The 21,159-nt window shown below is 46.1% G+C and overlaps 1 protein-coding gene across 2 annotated transcripts; it reads left to right on the forward strand.

The window, feature by feature from the left end:
- The first annotated feature begins 2,610 nt into the window (after positions 1 to 2,610).
- On the forward strand, positions 2,611 to 19,718 carry vwa1 (von Willebrand factor A domain containing 1). Of its 2 annotated transcripts, none has more exons than XM_007906921.2 (7): positions 2,611 to 2,636; positions 8,774 to 8,947; positions 12,818 to 13,381; positions 15,321 to 15,599; positions 16,082 to 16,372; positions 18,508 to 18,759; positions 19,072 to 19,718. In XM_007906921.2, exons 2-7 carry the CDS (start codon positions 8,866 to 8,868, stop codon positions 19,128 to 19,130), a joined length of 1,527 nt encoding a protein of 508 aa, XP_007905112.1. In that variant the 5' UTR covers positions 2,611 to 2,636; positions 8,774 to 8,865; the 3' UTR covers positions 19,131 to 19,718. The 2 variants fall into 2 exon arrangements, with proteins under 2 accessions (XP_007905112.1, XP_007905111.1); XM_007906920.2 differs by lacking the exon at positions 2,611 to 2,636 and adding an exon at positions 8,590 to 8,669.
- Positions 19,719 to 21,159: the final 1,441 nt, after the last annotated feature.

Consider the following 21,159-nt stretch of genomic DNA (forward strand, 5'->3'; position numbering starts at 1 on the left):
GTATTTTTTTTGTGAACGGACAGAAATTTCGACTGAAACTTTCATCTTTAATGACCGTTTTTAGTGGCAATTAATGATGGGTTTGGCACTGAACACCCATCGCCACCCCCCCCCCACACACACACACACACTTTAATCCCACAGTGTAATGCTTCTAGATACTGCGTAAAAATGTATTTTTGAAAGCTATAATGCTGTTCAAGGCTCTCTATGTCAGGGGACCCTCAGTAATGGACCTTGGACTTCCTTAGAAAAGTACAAAGCCTGGGGTGGAAAACTCTATCCAGCGGAGGGGAGAATATGTTCAGTCCCAAATTTGCCACTGAGCACTAGTAGTAAGAAGTTTTTAGTGACAATTTCTTATCTCCGCCATAAATTCAGGAACTTGGGAATCCAAATCCTTTGGGAATATCGAGGGCAAAATATGTAAGGTTCTTACACCGTTCCAGAGCAGCTTGATGTTGTGACGAGTGGTCGGTCGGGTGAGCGGACGGTAGGGTTCGTGTCCTGGAGGGATGGGATTGGGTGTGGTTCAGTGGTTGGTCCCACTCAGGGTTCGAGCCTCTTTGGTGGAACGAGAGACGAGAGTTCCAATTTTTTTGGTCACTACATCAGGTTCTGTTTAACCTCGCTTCACATATGTTCCCCAAAGTTTATTTGTTTAGGACGGCTGAAACCTTGGCTCACTTGGGCCAATTTCTTTTACGATTTACACGTAATGCAATGCAAGCAAATCTTGCAAAAATTAAAAGTGCAACACTGCAAGAATAATGATCCTTGTTTTGATACGGAACTTATCAAATTCAAAAGACTTTTCAGCTAATTAAATGTAAAGTAGCGCCTACCAATTTACTCACAGCTTCATCTCAACAGGCAGCCCAATTTTTTTAATTGTTGGCCAGCGACTCCCAGAAGAAACTTCCTTCTCAAAGGCTGGATGTGTTTCTCTTCCATATAAATATTTTTAAGTGAATATTTTTCAAATATTCCAAATATTCGTCTCCACACATGGCACCCAGCAAATTCAAATCGGTTTTCGGACCCTACACAAAGTTAATAACTACATGGCTCGAGCCTACCCCAAAATGGTGCAATTTCTTGGCAAATTAGGGACGACTTTGTTTGATTTTCTTGACACTTACTTTTTGGCATTGAGTTCCACTATATATATATTAAAAAAAAGTTCCACTCCTGGGTTTCCTTGCTCTGTAATCACCACAAGAATTATAAAAGGTTCCTTTATGTAAGACACTTATACAGCTTTCAAAGTATTACACATAATTCGGAAGGCTGCAGGGCATCACATGATAAATTACTGGGGAGGTTAGAAGCAATTTCTTCACTCAGAGGGTTGTTAGGGTTTGAAATTCATTGCCACAAGTGATTTTGAAGCTGGATCAATGGAACCATTTGAAATGGAACTGGATGAACACCTGGTCAGTGAAAACAAATGGGGATAAAATGGGGAAAACGGTTGGAAAATGGGATTTTTCTTTTGTTGTTGTTAAATGTTTGAGACATGCAGGTAACGGTGGCAAAATGGTTTTCTTCTGTGCTGAAAATTTTTATTTGTGTGATCGCTGCAATATTATCTTCAGTAGAATACTATAATTCAACCTGAGATTGACCCAGATAGTATATGGGGCGGATGTGAAAGATCTCATGGCACTATTCGAAAAGTGGGTTTCTCTCTTGGTATCCTGGCCAACAATCCCCCAAATAAAATCGGTTTATGGCTGTTTATGGCACATTGCTGTCTCATTTGCGTACAAATACACAGTCACTTCATTTCACAGTGAATTCCTGTGATGCGCTTTGAGACGTCCTTCCAACATCATAAGGCTCTATACTAAGCGCAAGGATTATTATTATTATTATCGCTCTAGTGAACGGCTCACCCGTCCAAGACTAGTATATCCTTCTTAAGAGTTGGCGCCCAAGACTGGATAATAATAATAATCCTTGCATTTGATATAGCGCTTTTCACGTCGGGAGGACGACCCAAAGTGCTTCACAGAACACACTAAAGTGAATGGACTGTATATTTGTGGGCGAACGCGGCAGCCAATTGTGCACAGCAATGTCCCACAAACAGTCGTAGATTGAAAATGACCAATTTATTATTGGGTTTTTTTGGTTTTTGGAGGGATTATTATTAGGCTCTATGTGGAGTAAGGAAACTTGCCCAAGGTTTCGCCCTCTGCCTGGGATTGAACTCAGGTCTCTCGCTTGCAGAATGGTCCAAATATGGTCTGACCGGCATTCTACAACTAGCTTTTATAGTTGGAGAGACACAGCGTATCATTAAAGGTCACTGTAACCGAGCAAGGAATTTGAGCTCGGTTCTTCCAAAGCGTGGCATTTGCAAAAAAAAAACACATTTGTTGAGAAGGGACTTCCCAATGCTTCAGTATCATGTTTCTGCTTCCGAGATGGTGTGAGGTTTATCCCAAACTGGAACCATTCACGTTATCAAGGCGGAGGTAGATTGATATTTGCACCCACTGCGCTTGCAAGTTCTCCCTCATCCAACTTCAAAAGGGGAAGAATATTAGCAAGGATTTTCAGCCACACTTTGCGCATAAGGACATTTCATCCCGAGGTAGCTCAGGACAATATGTGCACGCGACTGCAAGGTAAGTGAAAGGTGAACTGGATGGACTTTGATCCTTTTTTCGTCTAACATTTCTTATTTTCTAAATCTATATTAAACCATGGAATTGTCTGCCTTAGAACCTGCAGACATTTTATCAATCAGATTTCTCGTCACGGAAGAACGTGCTTCACTCACTTCACTGAATCATCTCCATTTATTTGTTGAGTTTTGTTTGCGTTTCTTAAAAAGTCATCCAAAGCAGAACTTCACGATTGAGATAATGATGTCCAAATACCCGTATCTGATATATATCTGATACCATATTTTTGATTGAGAAGTTAGGCTTCTTTTCCCTCACTGAGTCCCTGGAATCTTTGTAAGTTTTAATAATAATAATTACTTTATAAAATGTTCCTTGTGCTGGTTCCAAACACACTACGTTTGTCTGTTGTGGTTCTGCTATCTTGTGTGTGTGTGTGTGTGTGTGGTGCGTAGTGTGTGTATATATATATATATATATAATAATCATCCTTGCATTTGATATAGTGCCTTATTATGTTGTTGAGACGTCTCAAAGCGCTTCACAGAATATATTGTAAAGTGTAGTGACTGTGTATGTTGTGGGTGAAACGCGGCAGACAAATGCGCACATATTTTTTATAAACAGTGTGCATATAAATTGTACATAATTTATATATATATATATATGTGTGTGTGTAGATATATATATAATATATATATATATATATAAAGAGAGAGGTTCCAGGAAATGAGAAAAACCATGTTCCTTGCCCTAGGGTGAAGACCGCAGGGGAATCTAGAAGAGAGATCGACGGCAAAGCGTCTGACCACAGAATTTCCAATGAGTTAATCTACTGAATTGTATCAAAGGGACATTGTCTATCAAAGAAGGTTCGTTGTTAGGGAGGGGAGCTGCGTGGGATTTTCTTCCGATGGAATGTGTCAGTGAGGTGATGCCATAATCTACATTATTCCACTGTGTGATATTAATCCTGACACTTGACACTTGGCCTTATCAGGTCGAAACATCTCAAAGTGTACCGCAGGCGTTTTTTTTCCGTGAAGTGTAGTGGCTGTTTGTTTGTAGGCGAATGCCGCAGCCGATTGGCGCGCAGCAGCATCTCGTCACGTTTTCGTGAAGCGAATGGCCAATGTTAGCTGGAGGTGTGTCGGCCAGGACACCAGGAGAAAACCCCTGTTCATCTCAAACAGTGCCATGGGATCGTTAGTGTCCACCCGAACAAGGAATTGGGATCTTGGTTTAACATCTCAGCCGGAGGACGGGATTTCTGACGACTGCGTTAGGCAGAGGTGCCAAGACACCAGTTATTGCCGTGTGAAGGTTAGCCGTGTGGATGATTCAGGACCATTTGGGGCAATCACACTGGACAATGGTTCCACAGCTACAGGTGAAAGAAAACACTTGCTCGGAGGCCTTGCGTATTTTCAGTGTCGATGCTATTACGATGATTTATTAATGTACCTGCTCGCTTGAGTGTTTCGCAGTCATGTTGTATTCCGGGCGGTCACACTGAAAACAATGGTGAAATCTTAGCCTTCAGCTTCTCCGAATACTTGTTATGAGGCCATGAATACAGAACCTTTGTGTGCGTGTTGGAATAGTTCCACCCAAGCATTAGCATTCCTTAGTGTTTTACGTATTAGGGTTACTTTCAGAAAATAAATGGCAAGTACTTACAATGCTTGTCTTATGCAAGGAGCACGTCCCATTGTGACCAAATCACTCCGTACAGATGAATGCAGCGTACTGCAGGGAGCGAGTTAAAAACAGTAACACATGAACTTTGTAGATGGGGTAGAACTTCTCAGAGGAAATGTGGAATGAGATCTAGCGTTGTTAGGCGATTCATCACAGACTTGTCTACACACCTATTTCTCCGACCACACTTACGGTCAACTTCCCCTCTTCCCTTCCTCCGAGCTTGGCGTCCAACCTCATGTGCTCCTCATGGAAACCTGCTATAAGTGCTCGTTATTATTCTCCTCCCCGTGTACAGGCAGGCGGGACCTCGGTTTAACGTCTCACCTGAAGAATGGCGGCTCTGACGACGCAACACTGCACTGGAGCGACCACTGTTTGTTTGTGTTAAATTCCAAATGATTTTGAGGCGAGAGTTTGCCCAACTGAGCCAAGCTCACAATGTGCAGTTGGTTTCCCAACTTGGCTAAAATTGCGACTGGTGAATTTTTAACTTTCAGTCATGTTTTTAATTTGTTTTTCATCGGCCGGGGAGTCTGATCATGTTTAAGGGAAAGGCAAACCAGATTGAGAGTTCCACATATGTGTGCCACCTACACATTGAAATTCCGGAGTCTGGAACGGAATGTGCGGCCTCTCTCAGCCCTCCCAAGCCCCCGCCTCCCGACCCCCACACCCCCCCCCCCCCCACCCCACGCCGCCGCCCTCCCAGAGGGGCGCACCCTGCTTTACTTAATTCGGAAAAACATCAGACCGCAGGTTGGCAAGAGCCAAGGCTTGGGGCACCTCGTAGTGTATGTTGGGGTAACCAGCTGAGCAACACAGCTTGCCATTCCGAGGAATGTTCAGTCAGCTTCTCCCTGCTTGTTCGACTATCCTGCCCGTTGGATTTGCAGGATTAACAGTCAATTCACTTTACAGTGTATTCTGCGAAGCGCTTTGAGGTGTCTCAATGACATGATAAGGCGCTACGCCAAATGCGAGGATTATTCTTAACATTATTATTATTCTCCGAAGCGGAAAGTGCGGAGGAGAAGAATTGCTCTTAAAAAGACCGAGACCGACAGTGGCGACGAGTGCGAGATATTATCGGGGGGAATACATTCGTATCGAGGCAAAAGTTTATAAAAAGGGCACTAAACACAACGGCTGAGCAGAAGCCTGACAGTGAGGACAGTCAACTGATGCTGACTGAGAGATTTGTGAACCGAAACTAATGGAAAATCTCAAAAATTTGGATCTAATGGTCAAGGCGTAGTGAATGGAATCAATGTTATTTTTTTTTATTGGCTGCGCCTTACCTTTAGGGTTACAATAACTACTTAAGCAGCAGCCAAAGTACAAGGGGTTGTTAATAAGTGTTCGCGATCACTATGGAGATAGGTGTCCACTCCAATAATTCACACCACTGTATAATCTTGCACAAAGACTCTGCAAACTGTTCGTTCAACCTTGTCAATTTTCCAGCTTGTCCCTCGTGCCCTCCGTTTAATCATCTTTGGCCGCGCTTTCTGGAACCCTCTAGCTCAATCCCTCTGCCTCCCTCCCTCCCTCCCTCCCTCCCTCCTTCCCCATCTTCAAGTCCCGCCTGAAGACCTTCCTCTTCAACCGTGCCTACGATCACCTTCCACCCCGTCACCTCGTCACGCTCCCCACTGTCAAGCGCTCCGGGATGCTACCCTGTGTGAGGGGCGCTGTGTAAATGCGAGTTGTTATTGTTATGGTGTAAGGGTAAGAACAAAGAGAAGGGTAATTGGGATTAGAGGAATCAGCTCCATTCGCTCCAGCAAAAGATTCAATGTCTTGAATAGCCTCGCCAACACCCTCCCCCCCCCACCGCCCGCCCCTCAGCCCCAGCCCCCCACCCCCACCCCCAGGCCCCACCTCCTGGCTCGGGTGAAACGCTTTGAGAGGTCTTCACTGTGTCAAAGGCGCTGTATAAATGTAAATTGTGTGGCACCGAAGTTGAGCTGTAACTACTGTGAGCTATAAGTTCGCGTAAGCAGCCAACACCTCAGGTGCCTTGTTCAACATAAAATGCACGAGGAAAAGCCCCGAAGAAACTCATGAGTCCAGAATCATAGGGTTTTCCTCGCGCAGGCAGCGGAGACCCAAAAGCCCACATCACGGAAAGTACGATTTGTCGTGTGCGGTTATTCATTGATTATCGTGTACACGCCACAAGTCGTGTTTAATTTCGAATCCGTCCACGCTTTCCATTTCCGTGCAATCTATTGTCGCTCGCGCTCACATAATCTCCCGTAACGATTTAAGACCGTCCGAAAATCACGTTTAATACACGTTGAGTGACCACATTTTGGGATTATTACCCCCGCAAAGTGATCGGCCAATCGACTAACAACCAGGTTCCTACTTACTGCGAGGTAAACAGAGGCGTGTGGAGTGAGGAAACTTTCCTAAGGTTTCGCCCTGGCGCACCCGGGACTCGAACCTGGGTCTTCTCGCTTGCGAGGCGAGCGATCTAACCGCTACACTACGGGGCTCCACGTGTTATTTAGTCAGACTCGATTAGAAAGATCTTTAGTTAACCCTTGTGTCACGGTGACTGGAACAACTGTACACAGAATACTCGCTGCACATACAACACGGCGCAGCTTGAACGGTTGTTGTGAGGATCTGAACACGGGTGATTTGGTAATTCTGCCCCGCATCTCGTTTGCTGTTGTGGGGAGATTGGTGAATGACATGCTAAGCTACCAGTCCATTAAGCAAGACTCTTATCAAAGCCCCTCGCCTGGTAAGTTCTATCATGTCTGTAGACGATACATGTGCCACCTATTATTATGTGCTATAGGCAATCCTATTAACGCAAGACTTTCAAACCTCCCACTGACGGGCAAATCATTTAAAATTCAAACAGCGAGCCAAACTCATCATTAAAATGATTCCCTCTCCCCACCCCTTCCTCTCCCTCCCGCTCCCACCCCTATCCCCCTTCCCCGTCCTCTCATCCGAAGGACAACACTTATGACAATAATAATAATAACCCTTTCATTTGATCTAGCTCCTTATCACGTCATTGAGACGTCTCAAAGGGCTTCCCAGAATATACTGTAAAGTGGTTTGACTGAAATTCGGCAGCCAATTGCACAGTGTAGTGTCCTACAAACAGTCGTGGAGCGAGTGACCAAATTATTACATTTTATTTGAAGGGATTATTACCTCCAGAGAGCAACCAGTCAAATGTAGTAGCTGTTTTGTAGTGTGAGCCCAGACCAGTGAGCTCAAAGGCACAAGAACTGAGCTCAAAACTGAGCCAAGCTCACACTGTTTTAATGCATCTAAATAAAAACATTTATTGCTACCAATAAATATTTAAATTCCAATCCAAGTAAGTCAGCGGCCATAAGTCGATTCCAATCCAAATAAATTCTAGCTAAGGCTACTCTGGAAGCGAACCAACTTTACACAAAAATTAAGACTAATTTAGGAACTTTACTACAATTTTACTCAATCTTAAATTTGAAGACCAAATGGTCCTTTAGGCTGAGACTTGGTAGAATTTTGAATTCTGGTGTTTAATGTAAGAATTCAATGCATCCCAACTACACATGGAAATTCCAGAGATAGATTGTTGGAGTGGAGTTCTGCTGCGTGCAAACTGCCGACGAAATACACAGTCTCTACGCTTTACAGGAAATCCCGTGAAGTGCTTTGAGACAGGAGGTGCTAAATCAGACTCAAAAATATGCTGCTATAAATATATATGTATGTATATAATCCAAGTAAGTTAGCTGCCATAAGATATATATATATATCAGACTGGAAACGGTGTGGGATTGTATATTTTTATTTTAATTGCATTTCGCCCACAAAATATACAATTCAGTACATCCTTGTTGTCAGACTCCCCCCACCTTCAAGCGAGACACTACCCTGCATGAAGGGCGCTATGTAGACGAAAGTTGTCGTATCCAGTGAACCGGTCGTAACTTTGAGACGTCTCAACAACGTGATAAGGCGAGGACTATTATTAGTTTCAGGTGCTGATGTTGGGCTGAGGTTGATCAGTTTCTGGGATGGGAATTATGATTACTTTGATGATGATGATGATTTGTGGGATAGCTGGGGTGAGTGGTATCCTTGGGGCTGGCTGTGAGATAGTTAATGAAGTTTGCCCACGCCTGTTAGCTCCTGACTCTGGGCAGGTGGCCAAAACATGTAGAGCCGCCCCATTTCCAAGTCCAGAAAAAAAAACCTTCCTCCTTCAAACACACACCAAATCTGTGTGTGTGTGAGTGTTTCTGTCTGTCTGTCTGTCTCTCTCTGCACTGACTGCCAGAGAGTGCTGGCTCCAAGCAGGCAAGGCAGGTAGGGCAAGGCAAGAGGAACAGTCAAGGTTCTGTCTGCTACTGAGCTCAACTCTCTCGCTCTCTCTCTCTTTCTCTCCTTCTCTCTCTCATCTCCATCCCTAGGGGAGGAACATGAGCAGCTGGGGTGGGAATTGGACTCCAAAGGCGAGAAAAGCCGAATGAAAGAAAGGTGAGAGAAAGCCAGCCACACAACTATGCTCGCCCTCAACGCTGTCTATCTCTCCTCCTACCTCCTCCAGATCACCAGCACCTTCTACCAAGTCATCGCCTTGGAAGGTGAGCGGTTCCCACAGCTTCTGACGTACCCTTTTTCTCTCTCCCACCCTCAAAAAAAATATCTAAACGCTTGGCTTGAGGGCAAACTTTCTCAGGAACTTTCCTCGCTCTCAAGTGGGTCTCGGAGAGGAAAGCTTTGAGCTCACGCAGGGCTGAGACCAGGTGCAGAGGTTTATTTTTTTTGTAAACAATATTTATTCCACGTTTCTTTTAAACGTTCCTCAGTTGAATATTTTTGGTGGATTATTATAATAATAATAATCGTTGCATTTGATATAGCAACGTCTTCGAGACGGCTTAAAGCGCTTCACGGGATACACTGTAATTGACATGCACAGCATCGACTGTGTGTTTTGTGGGCGAAATGTTTCAGGCGTAAAGGACTTTTGAGACACCGTCCCGACCTGAAAGGCGGCGCTGTGTAAAAGTAAATTGAATTGTGTAACGTCTGAATTCCCTGGTGCTTCTGTGATAATAATAATCCTTGCCGCATTTGAGCGAGCGCGCTTGCCTCGAAACGCTCTACGGGATTGACTGTGTTTACCGTGCGGCGAATGTGTATCTTGCGGACGAAACAGCGATTCCCACAAACAGCCACAAAGCGAACGGCCGCTTTTTATCCTGGGGATTGTTGGCCAAAACAGAGGGAATCTATTCAGATTTGGTTTGGGTACATTTGAACACGTATATTTTATGCAGTTATGTTATACCCCTGCACAGCAGCACTCGTGTGAAGGGGGTTACGTAAAGGCAAATTCTTGTTGCTTTTCTTAATTCCTAATTGGGGGCTGAGCTCCAGAGGTGGGCGGGTGCGTGAGTGTGTGTGTGTGGGTGGGTGATGGGGGAATGGTGGGGGGGGGGGCGGGGGTCAGTGATGGCGGGATTAACAGAGAATGTGTTCAGCTACTATCCCTCTAATGCGATTTTGTCTTAAAAATTCTGCTCAAATGTCAGCTTCCGTTATGTTCGTTCGCACTGTACGCTGAAACTGATGTAACGCAGCAAACATCCCTTACTCCGCAGCCTTAGTAAATTCCCAACGCGCATACAGTAGGAGGCATAGGCCACCTGACTGGGAAACATTGCCGAGACAAGTATGTCCCTCAGTTAAGACGGTGAACAGTCTGCCTGTCCGCTCAGGTGGAAGTTAAAGATCCCACGGCGCTATTCTAACGCGCAGCATGAATCCAAAACCTTCTGATTCAACCCGACTCAGAGGACTCGGATTTCTGTGAGTCAGTCAAATAAGGACAGGAATGGACTTGGCTGTGGTCACATTGAATGCGAGTACAGTATTCACTGTTTAAATGGTTCCTTAGCACTGAAAGACACAGTAATCCGCAAATAGATTGTACTATTCCGGACCGAAAACTCCACCTAGTTCTTAGCCTGTAAGACATTCCGATTAAAATGTAAAGTCCCGCGGAATTGCGGACTATAATTCAACTTTCGTTTGGAAGCCGATTTTCCTTGTTTTTTTTTCAAAAAAGAGACAGTTTGCAAATTAACCCCAAATTTAGGATCCCCCTAATATGTGTCAAGAAGAGGAGAGCTTCTCACGACAATGTCCTGGCCAGCAATCCTCCAGATTAACTGGTTGTTCACCTCAAGGCTGTGTGTGGGATCTTACTGTCCGGCCGGCTGCAGTTACCCTTCAAGACGTTTCAAAGTGAGACGGCGCTCCAGAAAACGCACATCGTTCCTCCCCCGCTCTCTGGAACTCGATCTCTCGGAGCCCCCCTCCAACTCGCTCTTCCCCTAACCCTTTGTTCAAAGCACATCTCAATCTGACCTCGTCTCCCGCCCACAGCTAAGGGGTAATCATCCAGCGCTCTTCGAGACATCCTCCCGTCGTGTGTGTGTGTGTGTGTGAAAAAAAAAGCGCTGTACAGACGTGGATTGTATTTGCTTAATAGTGAGTCATTTTATTACAGTAGCTGAAACGGGTCAAAGGCCCCCCCACCCCCCCTCCGAAGCATAAGTACAGACGCACCTTATTGACTCACCGGGCTCGCAATCCACTGAACAGTACAAGTTACCCAGTCAAACACTCTGCGGTTCACAGGCAAAGGCTGCTGTGGTTCAGAAGTGAAGGAACAAGCTGTGACTGCAACTCAGTCACTGTAACCCGTTGCCTTTGTTAAATGCCAATTAACATGCAGCTTGTGGAGGAGGACGGAACTGGCTGTTGTCTTCAGGCAGTCACAGTCACTCCTGGAAACTTTCCATTGGTTTGTCATCGTGGCTTGTTTAAAGGTCCAAGCTTCGCTGCGAGGTTGGGGGCCCCGTTTAAGCTTAACCCTTCCTCGGCCCGCATTCGTTAACCCCGAAGGCTCGCCCCCCCCCCCCCCCCACCCCCACCCCGAACTGCTTGCGAGACTGGCACTTTGTCGCCAGGTCCTGGGGTGAAGGTAGAGGAGGAGAGGAGGCTGTTAATTTTAAGGTGGAGAGGAAAAGAGTTATAAAAATAGAACTTCTAAGTTCAGGTCACACCGACTCTGTCTCTCTCTCCCCTGTGGCGTCAGAGCTGTGCAACAGCAGGACTTTTTTGGTCAGCCGTCTGTCTGTCTGACACATCACAAGATCATAAGATCACAAGATTGGTTTGGATGAAGAAGGCCCTTCGATATCATCCTTCCAGAACACCTGCCCTACCATTCACCCCCCCCCCCCACCCACCCACCACCGTTCCTTCGCTCCATCAAGCTGCTTTCTAAATGAGTCCCAGTGTCCTGGCCTCTACAGCTTCTCTTCGCAACCTGTTCCAGTCGTTGATTCCCCTCTGAGTAAAGAAAAACTTGCTGGTCTCAGACCTGAAATTGGCCCTTTCCAACTCTGAACCCGTGTCCTCTTGTTCTGCTGGCTTGTTGCGTCCGAAAGTTATTGATCTGGGTTTACCTTTCCAATCAGAAACCCGTGGCCGTCCTCAAGGGTATCCAAAAGCAGGCTGAGAGTTCTACATATGTGTACCACTGCACACCCTAATATCTCTGTGTCTGGAACGGAATGTGCGCTCTCGCCTCTCCACCCAAGAGAGGAGCGAGCACCCAGCTCTCACCTCAATCCGGAGAGTGTCATTTTGCACGGGTTGGTAAGAGCCAAGTCTTGGGGAGCACAGGGTGAGCATGGACCTTCTGCTGGGGCTTAACCAGCGACAAATGATTAGCCTGCCGCTGAGAGCACGGTCTGGCAAACTTCCCCCTTACTTGTCAAGCTAAGGCCACCCTACCTGTTAGGGCTTTGGCTTGCTGGAGTGGGAAGAATCCCTACTTCCACTGACCAGTCTGCTCATCAAAGTCCTGCCAACGGGCTGGGCTGGTCTGGTCTATCACCAGCAGTGTCCTGGAATACTGTGGCTCAGGTATCGGATTACTGAGTGACCAATTTTATTGTTGGCCAGGACACAGGAGAAACTTCCTTTTCTTTTCGATTAGTGTCATGGGATCTTTAACATCCACCTGAACGTGCAGATGGGAACTTCAGGTTTAACGTCTCATCTAAATCTTGTGTGAAGTGCTTAGAGACAGCCTCGGGTTGTGAAAGGTGCGTTATTGTTTTTTTATTTCTTCCATTGTATTGAAAGATTGATTTCCAAGGGGTAATAATCCCTCCCCAAAAATGATTAATAATAATAATCATAATAATCTGGTCACTCAATCCACGGCTGTTTGTGTGGGGACGCTGCTGTGCGCAATTGGCTGCCGCGTTTCGCCCACAAAATATACAGTCACGACACTTTACAGTATATTCTGTGAAGCGCTTTGAGACGTCCCAACGACTGAGAATGCGCTATATCCAATTCAGGGATATTATTAAGTATTATTATTGATGGCGAAGATTATTTAGTAACTTGTGGGCTTCCTCTGGCAGGGGTTGACCTGATTGGAGATGGTGTGGAAGGGGACCTGCTCTTCCTGATGGACAGCTCTGGCAGCATCTCCCCTTACGAGTTCATGAGAATGAAGAACTTTGTGGCGGATTTAGTGAGACCGCTCCCCATCGGGCCCCATGACATCCAAATCGGTTTTGTCCACATCAGCGACGATCCTGTGGTGGAGTTCCCCTTCGATGAGTACACGTCGGACTCTGCCTTGCAGTGGGCTCTCCTGAACATGAAACAGAAGCTGGGGGACACTAACTCGGGCAAGGCCCTATCTCACGCTGCCGACACCATGTTTACGCATCAAGCCGGTTCGAGGCCAGACCTCCCCAAGGTGGTGCTGTGGCTGACCGATGGGATTTCGACAGATGACATCTCTGGGCCCATACAACAGCTCAATGACCTGGGTGTGACCAGGTTCATTGTCAGCATTGGAAGGGGTAATTACCTTGAGCTTAAAAACGCAGCCAGCCAGCCACCGGATAAACATCTCTACTATGTAGACTCCGATGACATGTTTGTCATCACTGAAGAACTACGATACGAGATTCTAAGTAAGTAGACTTGCAGACTGTCTCTGTCTTTCCCAGTCGTTCCGGCCCGGGACAAACCATTGCCTTGAGCCCAGTGGACCCTTTCTTAATTGTTCAACAACCCACAACAACTTGTACTTATATAGCGTCCCTCATGCAGGACAGGGTCCCAGAGCACTTGACAGTGGCAGGTGAGGCGCTATATCAAATGTAAGGACTATTATTAACAGCAAATGCAAAGATTATTATCTTCATCTTTGTCTTCACTTTGGATATCGGTTTGCTGTTCGTCCAGTTCACCAAAGTCAGGGAGCTTTAAGAGGGATGGCCTCTGGACTGAGCAGGATTGGCTTGAGGAGGCAGGATGGATCACAAGTATCGGAGCAGGGAATTGAAGGGCAGGAATCTTGGAGGCGGATAAGGATGGAATTCACCACCAGTACACAGAGAAGTGGTTTGCAATGACTGTAAATACATTGCAGCAAGTACAAAGAGAGCAAATAGCAAGAGTCCCTGATTTGCTCTCTGACATTTGGGGTAAAAAGAAAAGAAATTGCAGAGATTATTTCTTAGTGATGCAACTCCATCAATTTTGAGCTGGCATTTTGCCTCCCCCCTTCCCCCCCACCCCTGTGTACACACACATACACACCAAACACACAGGAATCTCTATCAACAATCTTCGTTCAGCTGTTCAGATTAGGAAGGCTTCTCTCAGTTTGAAGGAATATCAAGGAAAACCAACTGAAATTGGCAAATCACCAAAAGATCTTTTAAGGTTGAATAGAGCATTAAGAACATTCGCAGCAGTTGAAACTTGATCCCTGTGTTTTCTAAAACAAAAAGTACTTGGATTTTTTAATAATGCCTTTATAATCCTTGCATGATTATACTAGACCCCCAAGTGTTTTGGAGCGAGTTCAAGAAGGGTTGTGTTTGAGCTGATAGACTTGCAATGGACACTACTAGTAAGTCAACAATGCCATCATCCTTTTACTTTGTCTATTGCTAACAGAGATGATATCTCGCCTTTATCCTGCTGGAGCTCTGGATGCGGGATACCTAGCTGTATGGGTTCCACCTGCTGTTGAGAGCAGGCGGAAGTGAGATTAAATTCCATCCCTTCTCCTTTTGCTGCCTAGCGAGAGGAAACGGCACAAACAGACACTCCTAAACCCCACATCCACGAAACAAAAGAAAGCACTTTATATATAGCTTTCATGGAAATATTACTTTTGTTGCTTTTCCCCCTTTTCGTGGCCTCAATTTTGGCAAATGGCCATAAGATAGCGATGGAAACGAGGAGCTCAGCGTGGGTGCAATCGCAGCCAATGACCATCTCTCTATGGTGTGGGCTGCTGTCACGTTTGCGAGAGCAGAACTTCTATATGTTCAGTTGGAGCATTTCCGGAGGTGAGGGGAGTCTCCCAGGGAATTAAGATCAATAAGATGAGAAGTTAAGGCTGTCTCCGCTGCAGGAACTTTCATATCAGGAAGATGTGGATCAGGAAGAGTGCTTCACAGGACATATTTTTTGCGGGCGTGTCAGCCGGATGGGTGTTTGACACAAACCCATCACTGTTGCTTAAGGGTATCCAAACCCAACTAAGAATTCTGTGCGTCCCCCCCACGCATGGAAATCGCAGAGAGAGAGATTGTTGGAATGGAATGCGCTCTCTCTCTCTCTCTTTCTCTCTCTCTCTCGCTGGAGGGACGCCCCCCCCCCCCCCACCACCCCGCTTACCTAATTCCGGAAAGCATTAGGCGCAGGTTGGCAAGAGCCAAGAATTGCGAGGGGGGGGAGCCCAGAGTGTGCGCTGGGGCTAAGTGCTGGAGGACATAGTGTAAAGTGAAGTGGCTGTGTATTTGTGTAAGGCGGAAACATGGCAGTCAATTTGCACACGGCAAGTGTCCCACAAAGAGCCAACACGAGCATTGTTTTGTTTCTCATCAATTTCAGATCTAATGCGAGTGAAGAAACTGAGAGCCCTGGATGTGACTGATACCAGCTTTCGCTTGCTGTGGCCCAAGCTGTTAGGAAGTAGCTCAGAATATTACCTGATCGAATACAATCCAGCACCCGACTCGCAAAGAATACTGCGGAAATTGGTCGCGGGAGACGAAACAAGTGCTGTTTTGACCCAGCTATCTCCAGAGACCACCTATGAAGTGAGACTTACCCCTATGAATGATGAAAACAATATCAAACCGCTAGTAACCAAGGTAACTACACGCGAAGGTAAGTGGTGAAGTTAACCGTGCGTTGTTAATGCCGTGACAAGGGACGGGATCACAATTAAATTCGCTGTAACTTCCCAATCTTGAAACCTTGTTCATTTAGTTGGTTTCTTAACCTGTGGCAATGCGAATAATACTTTTAGGCCCAAAGTTTTACATTGTAAATTCCATCAGACTTCATAAGAATACAGCGATGGAATGATTTAAGGAGGAGTGGTGCAGCTTTCCTTTGGTTTTCAGTGGAAACTTGCACTCCAGTCAGGCTGAGCGACACTAAAAAATAATAATCCTTCCATTTAATATAGCATCTTACCATGTCGCTATATCAAATACAAGGGTTATTATTAATAACAATTTGGAAATAAGCGAAGGGTTTAAAAACCTGAAAAGCATATTTTGTTTTTAAAATAAAGAGGATATCTGAAATACCTCTAAAGTGAATGAAGAGTTTAACGGGAAATGATTTATTTTGCCCGACGACAGGGGAAGACAGCCCAGTGTCGATCGTCATCTCCGAGTCGAGCTCTGAAGGTTTCCGTGTCAGCTGGGCTCCAACTCCCGAGAGCATTGCTTCTTACCTGGTGGTGTTTGGGGTCTTGCCGAGTGGACAGCCCAGCTCCCTCCATGTGGACGGGAGGCAGAACACTGTAGTCCTAAACAAACTGGAGCCCAGCACCACCTATCTGGTCACTGTGTCGGCCTTGTACAAATCTGGCAGAGAAAAGGCTTTGTCGGCGAAAGCTTGTACCCGGGAGCTCTCCGACTCAGGCTCTGGTAAGATTTGCGGTAAATCCTGGTTTATTCCACACGAGGTCTTGCCCCACCATGTTGTGGTCAGCCTAAGGTTTCGCCCTGCCCGCCCGGGAATCGAACCCAGGTCCTCTCGCTTGCAAGACAAGTGCTCGAACCACCACCACCACAACAAGATTACATTTGTATAGAGCCTTTCACGTCGGGAGGACGTCCCAGGGCTCTGATAGGACCACTGCGCCTATAGGACTCCACAGTGTTGTTCTGGCACTGAAATGAGGTGCCAGATTATATATCAAACTCAATGGAAGGTTTGCCTCAGAGGCATGTGCTCCCAACAGTGGGCAAGGGGCCAAAGTGAGAGATGTTGAGAATGGTTCATGTCTAACGGTATGTCGCAGGCCTTCTATAGCTCTGAAATCAGCACCGAGCTCACTCACAGGAACGCTCTGTCTCACAGGTTCACAGTCAGACAGTTCCCTTGGCCTGGAATCATCTTTATCTGGCAGAGAAAAGGCATTAGCAGCGCAAGGCGTAATCTGTTCTGAAGTTTTGCCATCCAGCGTTTCAGTAAACATGGACACAGACGAGTGATTGTGCTTTTCAATGTATCGCCCGAATCCCTGAGTTGAATTTGTGTAAAATTGGGTTCAAGAGTTTGTCAGAAACCTTACCAAGGCAAGGATATTATTAAAATGTTTTATTGGCAATTATAATGACACACAAGCATAAGCATCATATCACACCCGATGCATTATCATGTCACTTTGTCTCGCCTCGTCTCGCTTAAGTGACTCCGAAAGCACTACCGTAACAAGATACGCTCAATATTAACATTCTGAACTAATACAAAAAAATATGTGATGTATGAAATGTGCCTAAATAATCTCTACCTGTTTTGTATGTATGTATGTATGTATGTATGTCCATGATTGAATGGCGGGGCAGGCTCGAAGGGCCGAATGGCCTACTCCTGCTCCTACATGTTATGTTGGCTGCGTGTTTTAGTACGTAGGAGAGATACTACCGAGCAGGCAGGAAGTCGTGACGAAGCTCTAAGGCTGGCACAAAAAGTTAAACCCTGTCTCTGGCCTTGCTGCTGGCTGGCTGCAAACATCTCTTGGTGGTCCACTCCGGCAAGGGCTGGACTTGTCCTCTTTCCCTCAAAGGCACTCTTCTCCGTAGAGGTTCGTCCCCTTCTTCTCCTCAGAGGCTCGAATACTTCTAAGTTTGGGCTACCGTTTTTTATAGCCCTTTGTCGCCAGCCATCTGCGTTCTATCTGCATTCTTCTCATTACTTCTTTCTCTAATTGTCGGTTCTAAATCCCTGCTCTTTTGCCCCGGCATTCTTTTCCTATCTGTCAGTTGTTTTCCCTTGTACCGACTAGTGGTACCTTCTGCAAAAGAACAATACTCCTCCTATTCCACCTTATCCAGCCCGACCAGGCGCCTGACTCCATGTCCTTGAAGTTTCAGTAATTCATTTTGCTCCTTTCTGACTCTGTCCACCTGACCTGCTGATCTCAAGCTTTTCCTCGGTTTTTAATTGCTGATCTTGTATCCCTGCCCACACAGTTGGCTTCCCATCCATTCTCCTGGTCCAATTATCCCAGGTTCCTGTCTCTCCTGCCGGTAGGTCACTTGCCCTTGTAAGCGCAGATGGCCCTACCATCCATCCTCCTGATCCAGCATCCTTATCTTCGCTGGCCTTGAGTCACATTCCAGTAACCTCCTGCATAGCTCGGTGTCTCTTTACTAGGACTGTAGTGTGTGTGTGTGCGCGTGTGTGTAGATGTGTGTGTGCTAAATGGCAGTTTTTATTTTTTTAATTCATTCTACTTATTTCATCTATTCACTACATGATCAATACTAATGATTCTTATGGTATAATCCCAACTATTTACATTTTTACCACCACTACTGCTAATAATCCTTGCGTTTCATCTAGTGCCTTATCACATCATTGCGACGTCTCAAAGCGCTTCACAGAATAGCACAGCAGCGTCCCCACAAACAGTCGTGGATTGAGTGATCACGTCATTATTATTATTGTTAATTTGTTTATTTATTTTAGAAGGAATTATTACCTCCGCCAATCGACCAACAACCAATTAATTGATCATTGACTCATTGGTGCTTTCTGCTCTGGTCCTTTGCAGTGAGTCAATTGTGGCCTTACGAGATCACACCCGACAGTGTGGTGGCAACCTGGGACCCTACGCACGGCAGAGTGCTCAACTACCAGGTGACGTGCCCCCCACAGGCGGGCAGAAGACCCCCCGAGGCCGCACAGCGACCGGCTCGGAGTGTGCAACTAACAGATCCGGTCGTGGTGAATGCAACGCAGAATTGTGTTGAAGCCAAGTCTGAAAAGGGAAGTGGCCACTGCAGGAAGTCAGGCAACCAGTTTGGTAGGTCTGATAGCCGTCCGTGATCATGATAATAATAATAACCATTGCATTTGACACAGCGCTTTATCAAGTCTTCGAGACGTCTCAAAGCGCTTCACAGAATACACTGTCAAGTGGAGTGACTGTGTGTTTTGCGGGCGAAACGCGGCAGCCATTTGCGCACAGCAGCGTCCCACAGTCCATCAATAATATTGCATTGATTAGAAAGTACGGCACTTGCATTTGGATACCGCGTGTAAAAGGCAGTCACTTTGTTTGAGCTACGATCAAAGATAAGCTCGGTCTAACCGTTGCCACTTTCTCCTCCCTTAGGTTCTTTGCCAGCTACCAGATCCAATAAATCTCTCTGCACGAAAGGTCGAGACTGTTAGCAAAGCGGCCTGAATTATTGAGTCATGCTGCGTCACCATCACGAGAACTCAGCCAAAGCTAGACACTGCTCTAGATGGTGTTGATAAAATGGATCCGCAGACTTTAATCAGATCAGGTCGGAAGACAAGTCAGCCTTGTCAGTATTGTAAGATGCTGGGATATGTTATGGGAACTGAGTGTTCTCTCTTTCAAGTCTCCTGGAACTTCCAAACTCCCAGTTTATAATGTTGGGGATGTGCATTGATTCAGCGAGTTAACTCATGGTTTCTGTGTCTCTGTGCAGTATCGAAGGAACAGTCCAAACTGTTCCCAAAACGGAACCGTTTGAAATGCGAATTACACGTTTAAACGTGCGTGCGTCCAGTTGATAGAAGACACAAAAAAAAAAACCCGCGGGAGATTTTTTTCACACGTGATACATACATAATACAACTCTCGGTTTGTTCCGTGCCTCCCAGGCAGTGTCTCGAAGTGGCGAACGTAGAGGGAGAGTTCAGACTGTTCGTATCTCTGCGCATGTATTATTAAATGCATTCACTGTAATCTAACTCGTATCAGATTAAAATGTGAACGATTGTATTGTAAAAGTAGCAACACTCAATAATTGCTGTGTCTATTAGTTGCCTCAGCTCTTCCCGTAAACCTGAACGGGTTTAGACATACTCGGGTGAGTTTGTACAGGAAATCCATTTTTTTTCTTAAAAAAGACAGTCAACGAAAAGGAGTGGGTAAGTTTCGACGTTACAGACGATACATTGAATGAAAGGCTTATTTCTCTCGGGCGTGAGAATCATTCGGAAAACACTGCTCCTGAAATACAATACAGTCCGATCGACTTTTATTTAGCGGCTTCTGGGTTAGCGAGGAAGTCTCAAACCGCTTCACGCAGCTGGCTGGGCAGCTGAAGAGGATGGCGTGGGAGAGAGCAAAGAAGACTGAAAGCACGGCCAAAGAAGTTAAGCGTTGAGGGAGGGTAGGATTAGAAAATTGGGAGGGAGCGAGCCAAGGAGAGGGTCTCTGGGATCCCAGAGAGCAGGGGCAGAATGGCTAAAAGATAAGGCGGGGCAGATAAGGTGGGGGAGTGACCAGGACGGTAGGGTTGCAATGATTAGTACTTGGCACATGAGTGGCCTTGGAAGAATTGACTGGTGTCTTTTACCCCCCCACCCTCTCCCTCATCCTCCTTCCTTCACTTGCTGTGAGACATCCCTAGCCTCCATCAAACTGGCTCGCCTTGCACCAAGAGAACCGCACGTGAAACTTTGTGATCGGAATCAGAGCTGGTTCTTAATGTTTCTTTCTCTGCTCGCTCTTTTGCCCTTGCATGTTGAATTCATCAATAATTCCTGTGTGTGTCCGTGTCCGTGTGTGTGTGTGTATCTTATTTTCTAACCCAAATATCTCTTATCGTTTACTAACGGGATGTTTACGTAAAGTGTTTTCAGACAACATGGGCGCACATGCAGGAGGAACACTTCCTTTTAAGGAGCTGCGGCTTTGGAATGTGGAGAAAACATGACGCGATCCCAATACTGACCCAACTGCCCCCTGTCTCGGTGAGTAACAGCCTGACAGGAGCAGCTGCAGATTTTGTGAAACTTTAGAAACTAACGTGTCTCGAAAACAAGAGCTGCAGCCCGACTGGTATTGGCCATGAGGTGCCCTGCCCTGCCACTCATTCACCGCAACGGGACGAGGGAGAGAGAGTGAGAGATATAGAGAGCTCCAGCATCCCGTTCCCAGCTGGCTTCCCGGTAAGGACTTGCTTCCCATTCACACGTGCTATACATGCACGCAACCCGTAGAGGGCATCGCAGAAGGGCCAGGAGCACAAAGCATGGCTTGTTTTCCCCTCCCTAACCCTCGGGAAGGCCATACTTAAGACTAAAGAATAAGTCAATTTGCGGCAGGCAGCGCAGGGAGAAAGAGCAAGTTCATCTCGCGAGTTCACTCTTAAATTTCACCCACAAAATACACCATCAATTCACTTGGCAGCATATTCTGTGAAGCACTTTGGGACGTGAAAGG

This window comes from Callorhinchus milii, unplaced genomic scaffold (assembly GCF_018977255.1).
Source record: "Callorhinchus milii isolate IMCB2004 unplaced genomic scaffold, IMCB_Cmil_1.0 Scaffold24, whole genome shotgun sequence".
NCBI classification, from domain to species: domain Eukaryota; kingdom Metazoa; phylum Chordata; class Chondrichthyes; order Chimaeriformes; family Callorhinchidae; genus Callorhinchus; species Callorhinchus milii.

What these genes read in the sequence shown, in the direction of transcription:
- vwa1 (XM_007906921.2), top strand. Translation starts at nt 8,866, where the DNA reads ATGCTCGCCCTCAACGCTGTCTATCTCTCCTCCTACCTCCTCCAGATC. An exon ending in CCAAGTCATCGCCTTGGAAG is followed by an intron (nt 8,948 to 12,817) that starts GTGAGCGGTTCC and finishes TTCCTCTGGCAG; the next exon opens with GGGTTGACCTGATTGGAGAT. An exon ending in CAAGGTAACTACACGCGAAG is followed by an intron (nt 15,600 to 16,081) that starts GTAAGTGGTGAA and finishes GCCCGACGACAG; the next exon opens with GGGAAGACAGCCCAGTGTCG.